Raw genomic sequence first — 14,088 nt, 5'->3', positions numbered from 1 at the left:
GCAGCGCACGCAAGGTCCCCCTGCTCAAGCCAGCGCATGTCCAGGCCCATCTGAAGTTTGCCAATGACCATCTGGATGATCCAGAGATGGAATGGGGAAGGTCATGTGGTCTGATGAGACAAAAATAGAGTCTAAACTCCACTCGCCGTGTTTGGAGGAAGAAGAAGGATGAGTGCTACCCCAAGAACACCATCCCAACCGTGGAGCATGGAGGTGGAAACATCATTCTTGCTTTTCTGCAAAGGGGACAGGACGACTGCACCGTATTGAGGGGAGGATGGATGGGGCCAAGTATCGCGAGATCTTGGCCAACAACCTCCTTCCATCAGTAAGAGCATTGAAGATGGGTCGTGGCTGGGTCTTCCAGCATGACAATGACCCGAAACACACAGCCAGAGCAACTAAGGAGTGGCACCGTAAGAAGCATCTCAAGGTCCGGGAGTGGCCTAGCCAGTCTCCAGACCTGAACCCAATAGAACATCTTTGGAGGGAGCTGAAAGTCCGTATTGCCCAGCGACAGCCTCGAAACCTGAAGGATCTGGAGAAGGTCTGTGTGGAGGAGTGGGCCAAAATCCCTGCTGCAGTGTGTGCAAACCTGGTCAAGAACTACAGGAAACGTATGATTTCTGTAATTGCAAACAAAGGTTTCTGTACCAAATATTATGTTCTGCTTTTCTGATGTATCAAATACTTATGTCATGCAATAAAATGCAAATTAATTACTTAAAAATCATACAATATGATTTTCTGGATTTTTGTTTTAGATTTAGTCTCTCACAGTTGAACTGTTCCTATGATAGAAATTACAGACCTCGACATGCTTTGTAAGTAGGAAAACCTGCAAAATCGGCAGTGTATCAAATACTGGTTCTCCCCACTGTAATAGCCTCAGATATGAGGTTTACACCTAAGATGAATGAGTGAGTATGATACTGTTTACACAACTGTAATATGATTTTGGACTGTTTAATGAAGGAAAATACAATTCCCGTTTGATTTGAACTAAATCAGAGGACCGCCCCTGAGCCCAGTTAGGGTCAGGCATCCTGGGACAGCCTCTCTTCTGGACAAAGGACAAAGGTTGTAGACCATTGCTGAATCTTTTAACCACACCACGTAGTTAAACTCTTAGACTATCAATACCGATAGAATAAGAACAAGTCTTTGATATTAATTACTAGTCTGCAGCTAGGAATTCGGTATCATCAAACGCGAAGAACGACAACCGACGAAACATCCATTCTATAACAAATGAATGATTGTCTCTCTGAACTATCCCCTCTATCCAAGACAGAGAGAGAGAGAATGAAACTCTCCAACAGAAACAAACTTTTCAACAAAGATCCCAACGACACACTGAGCGTAAATATACATATTGATTGGAATTGTTCCTGAATGAGTGAGCGTTGATGTGCAAAGGATTAGCATTTCAATTGTTATAATTATCACTTTGTAGTGACTTTTTAGTCGACCCCCACTTCCCCTTGTCTAACAAGCCGCGATGCCGGTTTAGCCCACTAGTGCACATTCCCCTATCATTTCTTGTAACCACATTTACCTTGTTTGTTTGTTAATGCATTTCTGTGAATTACTTAGTTAGTAATAAATCAATTATTTAAGACAATTGATGGATGGATGACTCATAGTGAAGACTGGGTTCGTGCAGAAAACCAACAATTTACGACGCTTGGAATGAGACTAACGTGAGGTAAAGTAAATAATCCATTAATCAGAAGACTATGGATCAGATATGAAAATATCTGAAAGGTTATCTTAGGAAGTTATAACCTTGTAATCTGAATAGTTTTCCTTGGTGCCCCAACTTCCTAGTTAATTAGAGTTACGTGATTAATCAGTTGATCGCGTAATACTAATTACATAGAATCTTTGATAAAAACTAAGTCTTCATTTAATGGTAGTAAAGACACGACAGATGTGTGTGTGCATGGTAAAGGTCTGTGTGTGTGTGTCAGCCGTGTGTGCGTGCGTGCACGCACCTATTGCATGCATGAATGTGTGTCTGTGTGCCTACCACATGGGTGTGTGTGTGTGTGGGTGAATGAGAAAGCGGAACTATCTTGCAAGTCACGTCTTGGCTCATTTTAATATGTAGAACATGTTCCACAGACAGTTCCATAGTACTGAGCGGGCTGGCTGACGGTGCAGTGTGTTTCGCTGCCTGACCATTTGTCTTCAGAGATACCAAATAGTTTGTGACCATGTCAGCAATGATTAAGTTCACCCTGAACAGCTCAAATTCCCTCCGTTTTTTTAATATTTTACTCAGAGACAGCGTGTGTGTGCTTCAGTACTCAGGGGGAGCTTAGAGAAGACATGAAGAGTCTATTCTTTGTCATAATAATTATATATATAGAACACTATCCATATCTATGAACCTTCCTGAGAAGCAAATCAAGCATCTCACCATCTCCTGCCTTCATCAGTAGTACATGCACAGATGCACAGATTTCAAATCTAATTTAGAGATCTGTAAAAACAGCCATCAGGCAGAGTACATGTACATACATTTGTGCATGACACAAGTCATTTTTCCAACAATTGTTTACTGACAGATTATTTAACTTATAATTCACTGTATCACAATTCCATTGGGTCAGAAGTTTACATACACTAAGTTGACTGTGCCTTAAGACAGCTTGGAAAATTCAAAAAAAATGTCATGCTTTAGAAGCTTCTGATAGGCTAATTGACATCATTGGGTCAATTGGAGGTGTACCTGTGGATGTATTTCAAGGCCTACCATCAAACTCAGTGCCTCTTCGCTTGATATCATGGGAATATCAAAATAATTCAGCAAAGACCTCAGAAGAAAAATAAATGTAGACCTTGGGCGCAATTTCCAAATGCCTGAAGGTACCACGTTCATCTGTACAAACAATATGGTGCAGTATAAACACCATGGGACCACGCAGCCGCCATACCGCTCAGGAAGGAGACGCATTCTGTCTCCTAGAGATGAACGTACTTTGGTGCAAAAAGTGCAAATCCCAGAACAACAGCAGAGGACCTTGTGAAGATGCTGGAGGAAACAGATACAAAATTATCTATATCCACAGTAAAACGAGTCCTATATCGACATAACCTGAAAGGCCGCTCAGCAAGGAAGAAGCCACTGCTACAAACCCGCCATAAAAAAAGCCAGACTATGGTTTGCAACTGCACATGGGGACAAAGATGGTCCTTTTTGGAGAAATGCCCTCTGGTCTGATGAAACCAAATTAGAACTGTTTGGCCATAATGACCATCGTTATGTTTAGAGGAAAAAGGGGAATTCTTGCAAGCCGAAGAACACCATCCCAACCGTGACGCACGGGGGTGGCAGCATCATGTTGTGGGGGTGCTTTGCTGCAGGAGGGACTGGTACACTTCACAAAATAGATGGCATCATGAGGAGGAAATTATGTGGATATATTGAAGCAACGTCTCAAGACATCAATCAGGAAGTTAAAGCTTGGTCACAAATGGGTCTTCGAAATGGACAATGACCCCAAGCATACTTCCAAAGTTGTGGCAAAATGGCTTAAAGGACAAAGTCAAGTTATTGGAGTGGCCAACACAAAGCCCTGACCTCAAGCCCATAGAAAACTTGTGGGCAGAACTGAAAAAGCGTGTGCGAGCAAGGAGGCCTACAAATCTGACTCAGTTACACCAGCTCTGTCAGGAGGAATGGGCCAAAATTCACCCAACTTATTGTGGGAAGCTTGTGGAAGGCTACCCGAAACATTTGACCCAAGTTAAACAATTTAAAAGGCAATGCTACCAAATACTAATTGAGTGTATGTAAACTTCTGACCCACTGGGACAACGTGATGAAAAAAATAAAAATATGAAATAAATCACTACTATTATTCTGATATTTCAAATTTTTTAAATGAAGTGGTGGTCCTAACTGACCTAAGACAGGGAATTTTTACTAGGATTAAATGTCAGGGATTGTGAATAACCGAGTTTAAAATGTATTTGGCTAAGGTGTATGTAAACTTCCGTCTTCAACTGTATTTACCAACATGCCGATTAACGAGTTTGCAATTTGAAAGATAATCAGAAGTTGACAGACCCAGACCCTCCCACCAAATGCCACTTATTCTTTGATGGAATGCAGAAAGTGGGAAATGTAATCATCCTCTTTTAGCCTCTCCTGACCTCTCCCCTCTATCGTCAAGGGAACTTTAATCTCAAAAGCCGTCTGGCAGGCAGGTGAACTTTGACAAGCGAAAAGAGAAGAAGAAGCCTATCACCACTTCCTCTCCATGCGTGTAATGTGAATTGTGGATGGATGGAAGGGAAGAAAATAAAAAAACATCCCAGAAAATGTCTTGCATCTGTCTTCTCTGTGGTCAATACTTGACAAAGAGGAAGAGACTAGTAAGCTAAAGTAGGCCAATCAGCCCTGCAGTGTATAACCACTGCCCCAACAGTGTAAAAGGAAGTTAATACACTGCTCAAAAAAATAAAGGGAACACTAAAATAACACATCCTAGATCTGAATGAATGAAATATTCTTATTAAATACTTTTTTCTTTACATAGTTGAATATGCTGACAACAAAATCACACAAAAATTATCAATGGAAATCAAATGTATCAACCCATGGAGGTCTGGATTTGGAGTCACAATCAAAATTAAAGTGGAAAACCACACTACAGGCTTATCCAACTTTGATGTAATGTCCTTAAAACAAGTCAAAATGAGGCTCAGTAGTGTGTGTGGCCTCCACGTGCCTGTATGACCTCCCTACAACGCCTGGGCATGCTCCTGATGAGGCAACTCCTGGACAGTCTGTGGTGCAACATGGCGTTGGTGGATGGAGCGAGACATGATGTCCCAGATGTGCTCAATTGGATTCAGGTCTGGGGAACAGGCGGGCCAGTCCATAGCATCAATGCCTTCTTCTTGCAGGAACTGCTGACACACTCCAGCCACATGAGGTCTAGCATTGTCTTGCGTTAGGAGGAACCCAGGGACAACCGCACCAGCATATGGTCTCACAAGGGGTCTGAGGATCTCATCTCAGTACCTAATGGCAGTCAGGCTACCCCTGGCGAGCACAAAGAAATGCCACCCCACACCATGACTTACCCACCGCCAAACCGGTCATGCTGGAGGATGTTGCAGGCAGCAGAACGTTCTCCACAGCGTCTCCAGACTCTGTCACGTGCTCAGTGTAAACCTGCTTTCATCTGTGAAGAGCACAGGGCACCAGTGGCGAATTTGCCAATCTTGGTGTTCTCTGGCAAATGCCAAACGTCCTGCACGGTGTTGGGCTGTAAGCACATCCCCCACCTGTGGACGTCGGGCCCTCATACCACCCTCATGGAGTCTGTTTCTGACCGTTTGAGCAGACACATGCACATTTGTGGCCTGCTGGACGTCATTTTGCAGGGCTCTGGCAGTGCTCCTCCTTGCACAAAGGCGGAGGTAGCGGTCCTGCTGCTGGGTTGTTGCCCTCCTACGGCCACCTCCACGTCTCCTGATGGACTGGCCTGTCTCCTGGTAGCGCCTCCATGCTCTGGACACTATGCTGACAGACACAGCAAACATTCTTGCCAGAGCTCGCATTGATGTGCCATCCTGGATGAGCTGCACTACCTGAGCCACTTGTGTGGGTTGTAGACTCCGTCTCATGCTACCACTAGAGTGAAAGCACCGCCAGCATTCAAAAGTGACCAAAACATCAGCCAGGAAGCATAGGAACTGAGAAGTGGTCTGTGGTCACCCCCTGCAGAACCACTCCTTTATTGGGGGTGTCTTGCTAATTGCCTATCATTTCCAACTGTTGTCTATTCCATTTGCACAACAGCATGTGAAATGTATTGTCAATCAGTGTTGCTTCCTAAGTGGACAGTTTGATTTCACAGAAGTGTGATTGACTTGGAGTTACATTGTGTTGTTTAAGTGTTCCCTTTATTTTTTTGAGCAGTGTATATCAAAGTGATTCAATATTAAACATGAACCTTTAGTTCACCACACTCAGCTCATTTTTCCAGGGGCTGGAAGTTACCTAGAGAAGTGAAGACTTTAAGATGCAGTATTGTCCAGAGATAAAGTATCATGGAACACAAGTGAGCTTGATGTGAAAAACACTAAGCCCTTCCCCTAGCCCCCTAACATCGGCAGTTCCAAAATAACGCAAAGAAAACAGATACTGGTAGGTGGATATAGCCTAATATGGTGGTTAAAATTACATCATCACAACTGGATTAAGTCATCATTAACGACGACATTGCAACCAGTTTTGTACCACGGTGCACAGGCTAGTGATTATTTAGGCTACCTATCCAGTCCCATCAGGTCAGAAATTATTGTGGTGTGTCTACTAGAGGTCGACCAATTAATCGGAATGGCCGATTAAGTCGGGCCGATTTCAAGTTTTCATATCAATCGGAAATCGGTATTTTTGGACACCGATTTGGATTTTTTTTTATACACCTTTATTTAATCTTTATTTAACCAGGCAAGTCAGTTAAGAACACATTCTTGTTTACAATGACGGCCTAGGAACGGTGGGTTAACTGCCTTGTTCAGGGGCAGAACGACAGATTTTTACCTTGTCAGCTCGGGGATTCAATCTTGCAACCTTCCAGTTAACTAGTCCAACGCTCTAACCACCTGCCTCTCATTGCACTCCACGAGGAGCTTGTCTGTTACGCAAAAGCAGTAAGCCAAGGTAAGTTGCTAGCTAGCATTAAAATCATTAAACTTATCTTATAAAAAAGAATCAATCAATCATAATCACTAGTTAACTACACATGGTTGAACCTGCATATTTAGCTAAAAGAAATCCAGGTTAGCAGGCAATATTAACCAGGTGAAATTGTGTCACTTCTCTTGCGTTCATTGCAAGCAGAGTTAGGGTATATGCAACAGTTTGGGCCGCCTAATTTGCCAGAATTTGACGTAACTATGACATAACATTGAAGGTTCTGCAATGTAACAGGAATATTTAAACTTATGGATGCCACCCGTTAGATAAAATACGGAACAGTTCCATATTTCACTGAAAGAATAAACGTCTTGTTTTCGAGATGATAGTTTCCAGATTCTACCATATTAATGACCTAAGGCTCGTATTTCTGTGTGTTATGTTATAATTAAGTCTATGATTTGATAGAGCAGTCTGACTGAGCGATGGTAAGCACCAGCAGGCTCGTAAGCATTCATTCAAACAGGACTTTTGTGCATTTTGCAAGCAGCCCTTTGCTGTGCTTCAAGCATTGTGCCGTTTATGACTTCAAGCCTATCAACTCCCAAGATTAGGCTGGTGTAACTGATGTGAAATGGCTAGCTAGTTAGCGGGGTGCGCGCTAATAGCGTTTCAAACGTCACTCGCTCTAGTTGTTCCCCTTGCTCTGCAAGGGCCGCGGCTTTTGTGGAGCGATGGATAACGATGCTTCGAGGGTGGCTGTTGTCAATGTGTTCCTGGTTCGAGCCCAGGTAGGGGCGAGGAGAGGGACGGAAGCTATACTGTTACACTGGCAATACTAAAGTGCCTATAAGAACATTCAATAGTCAAAGGTATATGAAATACAAATGGAATATAGAGAGAAATAGTCCTATAATAACTACAACCTAAAACATCTTACCTGGGAATATTGAAGACTCATGTTAAAAGGAACCACCAGCTTTCATATGTTCTCATGTTCTGAGCAAGGAACTTAAACGTTAGCTTTCTTACATGGCACATAATGCACTTTTAATTTCTTCTCCAACACTTTGTTTTTGCATTATTTAAACCAAATTGAACATCTTTCATTAACTATTTGAGGCTAAATAGATTTTATTGATGTATTATATTAAGTTAAAATAAGTGTTCATTCAGTATTGTTGTAATTGTCATTATTACAAATAAATAAATAAATAAAAAATTTAAAAATGGGCCGATTAATCGGTATCAGCTTTTTTTGGTCCTCCAAAAATCAGTATCCGCGTTGAAAAATCATAAATCAGTCGACCTCTAGTGTCTACCTGCCCCTGGTCAAAACGACCTGGCACTTGATACCACAGCTAGGCTCAGGTACCATAGAACCAACCACAGCAAATTAATGATTTATACTGCTTAATTACACACAGATCGATTGACTAAATATACATACTAATCAATTGCACACAAACTGATAACGATTTATTCTTGAGTTATTAAGTCCAACCCTTTAAACCCGTGGGAATTGGCCTATACGGATAGTGCTAAATTGAAATGTTTCTTGCAGAAGAAATATGAAGAGCATATGCATAACCATGGTAGCAACTGAAAGGGAACAGGTTGGAGATTATGAAAATATTAGACCAAAGGTGAGGACACAACAGTTCACCTGAAACAAGGCATCGTGTGAAAGCTTGTTCTATTGCCCACATGACAAGCTAAGTTACAAAATACTATCTTACAATTAGGCTTTCACAATTCAATTCAGGGAAAACAAATCATAATCTTGGTGCACATAAAAAATAAGTAATTCATGTGTGTGCCCCAACAAATCTTCACAATAGACAAACATAGGCTCATTCTGTTCAGAACAACAACAAGGGTATGATGCCTTGTCATCTTGTAACTATCCATCCAACATAGTGATCATAAACGTTCACATGAGTTTTATAATATGGAATAATATGGAAATGTGAAGTGGCTTGCTTGTATGACATCCTTAATAAAGTGATGCTCTGCTTTGTTGACACCACACTCCACAAAGCAAGTCCTGCAGGCTCTAGTTTGACCTTACCTTGATTATTGTCCAGTCACATGGTCAAGTGCTGCAAAGAAAGACCTAGTTAAGCTGCAGCTGGCCCAGAACAGAGTGGCACTTCTTGCTCTTAATTGGAGGGCTAATATTAATAATATGACTCTTGACTAAGAGTTGAGGAAAGACTGTGTCACTTCTTGTTTTTATAAGAAACGATGTGTTGGAAATTCCAAAAGGTTTGCATAGTCAACTTACACACAGCACTGACACACACACACTTACCCCACCAGACATGCCACCAGGGGTCTTTTCACAGTCCCCAGGTCCAGAACAAATTCTAAGAAACGTACAGTATTATACAGAGCCATGCGTGCATGGACCTCCCTTCCATCTTATACAGCGCAAGTCAACAGCAAACCAGGTTTCAAAAAACAAATAAAGCAACACCTCACAGCACAAAGCCTCTCCCCCATGTGACCTAATGGTTGTACTAACATGTATGTGTGACTGATAGATGCACACACACTACATGTTCATCTGTTGTGTGTAATGTATTTTTGTTATGTGTAGGACCCCAGTAAGACCAACCCTAAACATCAAAGCTGTATTTATTTTAATTCTCAATGTCTCATCTTTCAAAATACATAGAGTCATGCTAATGTACAGCATATTGCTCACTCAGACAACAAAAGTGCAAAAGTTGGCCAATTACTGGAAGGGATGGGGGCAACTTCTGGTCGCGCGATTAACCAAAATGGTGTATATTGTTTTTAAAATAACTAATTGACAGGTGCCTGTAAAATTATTTTTATTCCATTTCGTTTAGGTTTTTTCTGTGAGCTCAATATGGACATTGCACAGTTTTTCTAGAGATAAGTCAGATCAAACCCGAACTGCGATGTAGTAGGAAGCTAATATTCTACAAAATTACCAAGTTTTCTGCTGTAAACTAACTACAATGACCACAATCCATTGCACGCTTACATGTCCGGTCTGTTTTTCTTTTACACCTGCTAAATAACAGAGAGAAGAATGCACAATCGACTGCACGAGGTATCTCTACCTGAAAATACATGATCTAAGTGACGGTTTCAGCAGTCGTTAAAGTATGCCTTATTTACTTTGAAGAACTACTAAAATAGTGTTTTTACTGTACAGCCACTGCGTTCCAATTTTGGTATTTAACAGTGCCCAAATCTGCCATTTTCAGCCTGTGTATGAGTACGAGTGTGAAGGACTACAAGTCCAATGCAGACGTTTTTTGGCTCAATATCAAATCATTTCTGGGTAACAATTAAGTACCTTACTGTGATTGTTTTCAATGAAAATGGTGGGGAAAAGCAAAGAGCAATTTCTCATGCTAGAATTTTGCTAGGACTGTCTGGGAGTTGTCTGAGTGGCGAGGGGCAAACTGAAAACAAGCTGTTATTGGCAGAGAGCTTTGGAACTCTTATTGGTCTATTAACTCATTTACAATTTCACAGTATTCTCTCTCACACATGCAGGATAATCTCATTTTTGACTGAACTGGGCCTTTAAATTAGGTGGTTAATTTACAGTATCACAACCACTGCTGTAAATGTATTTGAATAAACTAATGGGAAATGAATGACTCAAATAGATAACATGAATCCCTTAGGGCTATACAAATATTTTTTTAAATATTCAAGAAACGTTTGGAAAAACTAAAACTCCAGCCTTATATATATATATATATATATATATATATATATATATATATATTTATTTCTTTGATGCCTACGATTTGGAACCCCAGCAATGACAAATGATCCATCCTTATCCTCCCAATCACATCTTCAGCTAGTCGCAGCTTTGTTCACATTTTAAGGGGTAAAAAAACAACTATTAGCCTCCAAGCGAAGAAAACATCTCCAAAAAGAGGAGACAGAAAGCAGGAGAGACGAGGAGTGATACTGCTAGCTCAGCATGGGGTTCAGTGTATGAAACATAACAGTCAGGCACTGGGCTCACTGTGCTACACAGGGAACAGCTTCAGTGACATCCAGTGGAATCAGTTCCATGCTGTGGGGAAATACAGACTGAAATCACTGACTGAATTCAGCTACAGGCCATGGAGGAAGTAACTTCAATATAAAACAGTCAGTGTACTCTGTAGGCAAAGCCTGGGAAACAGTGAACTACAGGGGCAACTGCCTTAATTTAAGCCAGTCAGCTCTGCTCCAAGCTACAGGGGGAGAGCAATAGAGAAGGCTGTATAATGTAGAGAGAGGATACTTCACTGAACTAAATCAAATCAAATTTATTTATATAGACCTTTGTACATCAACTGATATCTCAAAGTGCTTTACAGAAACCCAGCCTAAAACCACAAACAGCAAGCAATGCAGGTGTAGAAGCACGGTGGCTAGGAAAAACTCCCTAGAAAGGCCAAAACCTAGGAAGAAACCTAAAAAAGAACCAGGCTATGAGGGGTGGCCAGTCCTCTTCTGGCTGTGCCGGGTGGAGATTATAACAGAACATGGCCAAGATGTTCAAATGTTCATGAATGACCAGCATGGTCAAATAATAATAATCACAGGCAGAACTGTTGAAACTGGAGCAGCAGCACGGCCAAGTGGACTGGGGACAGCAAGAAGTCATCATGCCAGGTAGTCCTGAGGCATGGTCCTAGGGCTCAGGTCCTCCGAGAGAAAGAGGGAAAGAGAGAATTAGAGAGAGCATACTTAAAATTCACACAGGACACCGGATAAGAGACAGGCTGAGACAGGAGGGGTCAGGAGACACTGTGGCCCCATCCGATGATACCCCCGGACAGGGCCACACAGGAAGGATATAACCCCACCCACTTTGCCAAAGCACAGCCCCACACCCTAGAGGGATATCTTCAACCACCAACTTACCATCCTGAGACAAGGCCGAGTATAGCCCACAAAGATCTCCGCCACGGCACAACCCAAGGGGGGGCGCCAACCCAGACAGGAAGATCACATCAGTGACTCAACCCACTCAAGTGACGCACCCCTCCTAGGGACAGCAGGAAAGAGCACCAGTAAGCCAGTGACTCAGCCCCTGTAATAGGGTTAGAGGCAGAGAATCCCAGTGGAAAGAGGGGAACCGGCCAGGCAGAGACAGCAAGGGCAGTTCGTTGCTCCAGAGCCTTTCCGTTCACCTTCACACTCCTGGGCCAGACTACACTCAATCATATGACCCACTGAAGAGATGAGTCTTCAGTAAAGGCTTAAAAGGCTGAGACCAAGTTTGCGTCTCTCACATGGGTAGGCAGATCATTCCATAAAAATGGAGCTCTATAGGAGAAAGCCCTGCCTCCAGCTGTTTGCTTAGAAATTCTAGGGACAATTAGGAGGCCTGAGTCTTGTGACCGTAGCGTACGTGTAGGTATGTACGGCAGGACCAAATCAGAGAGATAGGTAGGAGCAAGCCCATGTAATGCTTTGTAGGTTAGGTGTAAAACCTTGAAATCAGCCCTTGCCTTGACAGGAAGCCAGTGTAGAGAGGCTAGCACTGGAGTAATATGATCACATTTTTGGGGTTCTAGTCAGGATTCTAGCAGCCGTATTTAGCACTAACTAAAGTTTATTTAGTGCTTTATCCGGGTAGTCAGAAAGTAGAGCATTATCTATCCTAGAAGTGACAAAAGCATGGATTAATTTTTCTGCATCATTTTTGGACAGAAATTTTCTGACTTTTGCAATGTTACGTAGATGGAAAAAAGCTGTCCTTGAAACAGTCTTGATATGTTCGTCAAAAGAGAGATCAGGGTCCAGAGTAATGCCTAGGTCCTTCACAGTTTTATTTGAGACGACTGTACAACCATTAAGATTAATTGTCAGATTCAACAGAAGATCTCTTTGTTTCTTGGGACCTAGAAAAAGCATCTTTGTTTTGTCCGAGTTTAAAAGTAGAACGTTTGCAGCCATCCACTTCCTTATGTCTGAAACACAGGCTTCTAGCGAGGGCAATTTTGGGGCTTCACAATGTTTCATTGAAATGTACAGCTGTGTGTCATCCGCATAGCAGTGAAAGTTAACATTATGTTTTCGAATGACATCCCCAAGAGGTAAAATATATAGTGAAAACAATAGTGGCTACTGCATAGGCTACTGTATATAGAGAGGAAAGAGCAGATCAGCATAGCTAAGTTACAGCAGGACACATATCCTAGTACAGGGGAGAACGCTTCAGCACCAACCAAGGCAGTGTATTCTCTGGTACTAACCTGGTCCCAGATCCATTTGTGCTGGACACTGATCATAGGAGTTGGCAAGACAGTAGAAACAGATCTAGGACCAGGCTAAGGGATAATGCCACCCCTCAATATAATAACAAGTCTACAGTGAACATGTTGTCCCCCACGAATGATGTGGCGCTCCTCCCTGTGTCAATTATTCCAACATATGTTGTGTGGAAAGACATTCCATTTGTAAGTACCAAATTACATAGGTAATTATGGGAAACTTGTTTCTAATGAGAAGATGTTAACATGTCCAAAACAACATGACTGTAGCTCAAACGGGGCAGGAGCTATGCTTGTACAAATGTTGGTTTGGTGGAGGACAAAATGGCCCTAACGTGTTGCTCATGAGGGGATGCATATAACAGCTCATTCCATGACAGTAGCTCAAACGGAACAGGAGACATGCTTGTTCAAACTTTTGAAATTCAGTAGATTACTACAGTACCCCCCTTGGGCCAATCAGTGTCATTGTGTATGTGCCGGATCTCTATGGCAAGATGCATCATTCACCAAAGTTTCGCCAAAATTGGGCCAGTGCTGTCTGAGATATTGCATGTGACGAACGTACTAAAGGACGTAGACAGAGGCACAGTTCCCTTCCAGATGTCATTGTGAGGACAGTAATACCATACAAGGCATGAGCCAGGTATTTGTCTATAGAGTGAAATCATACTTTGCTACATTTTCTCTGATTTGTGAGAAGTAGTGGAAGGCAAGAGGGGCAAAAGGAGAGTGACTGGTCTAGTGCTGGAGATGATGACTATCTTGGACTTAAATGGATCATGGTGCATTACCTCCACCAACCTCCCATCCTCCCATCCTCCTCCCCCAAAAACTAGAGAAATAGTGAAGGACCTGAGCTAAGCTTAATGGGCTATCTTTAGGTAATAGCTTTTCAGTGTATTGAGCCGTTTGACAATCATGCAGAACACGAGAGCAATACACAGCTCCAAAACAGACCTGAGGGGTAGGTGATGGGAACAAAGAAATGAGAGAACAATGTGGGAGGGAGGGAGGGAGGGAGGGAGGAAGGGAGGGAGGGAGGGAGGGAGGGAGGGAGGGAGGGAGGGAGGGAGGGAGGGAGGGAGGGAGGGAGGGAGGGAGGGAGGGAAAGGTATAGAATGGAATATAAGTTATGGTGGAATGTTGAACCTT

The 14,088-nt window shown here is 42.4% G+C and overlaps 1 protein-coding gene across 1 annotated transcript in view; it reads right to left on the bottom strand.

Annotated features, from left to right (window-relative positions):
* The window catches only part of LOC118944532 (activating signal cointegrator 1 complex subunit 3-like), a 37,973-nt gene extending 25,042 nt beyond the window's left edge, over positions 1-12,931 (bottom strand). The window contains exon 1 of the mRNA XM_036964386.1: positions 12,916-12,931. Coding sequence (XP_036820281.1) covers positions 12,916-12,931 — 16 coding nt within the window. The remainder of the gene's footprint in view (positions 1-12,915) is intronic.
* Between the last annotated feature and the right edge of the window lie 1,157 nt (positions 12,932-14,088).

The sequence above is a fragment of the Oncorhynchus mykiss genome, chromosome 3, assembly GCF_013265735.2.
Source record: "Oncorhynchus mykiss isolate Arlee chromosome 3, USDA_OmykA_1.1, whole genome shotgun sequence".
Lineage (NCBI taxonomy): Eukaryota > Metazoa > Chordata > Actinopteri > Salmoniformes > Salmonidae > Oncorhynchus > Oncorhynchus mykiss.
Note: the sequence above shows the minus strand (reverse complement) of the source record. Positions and strands in the feature narration are given on the sequence as shown.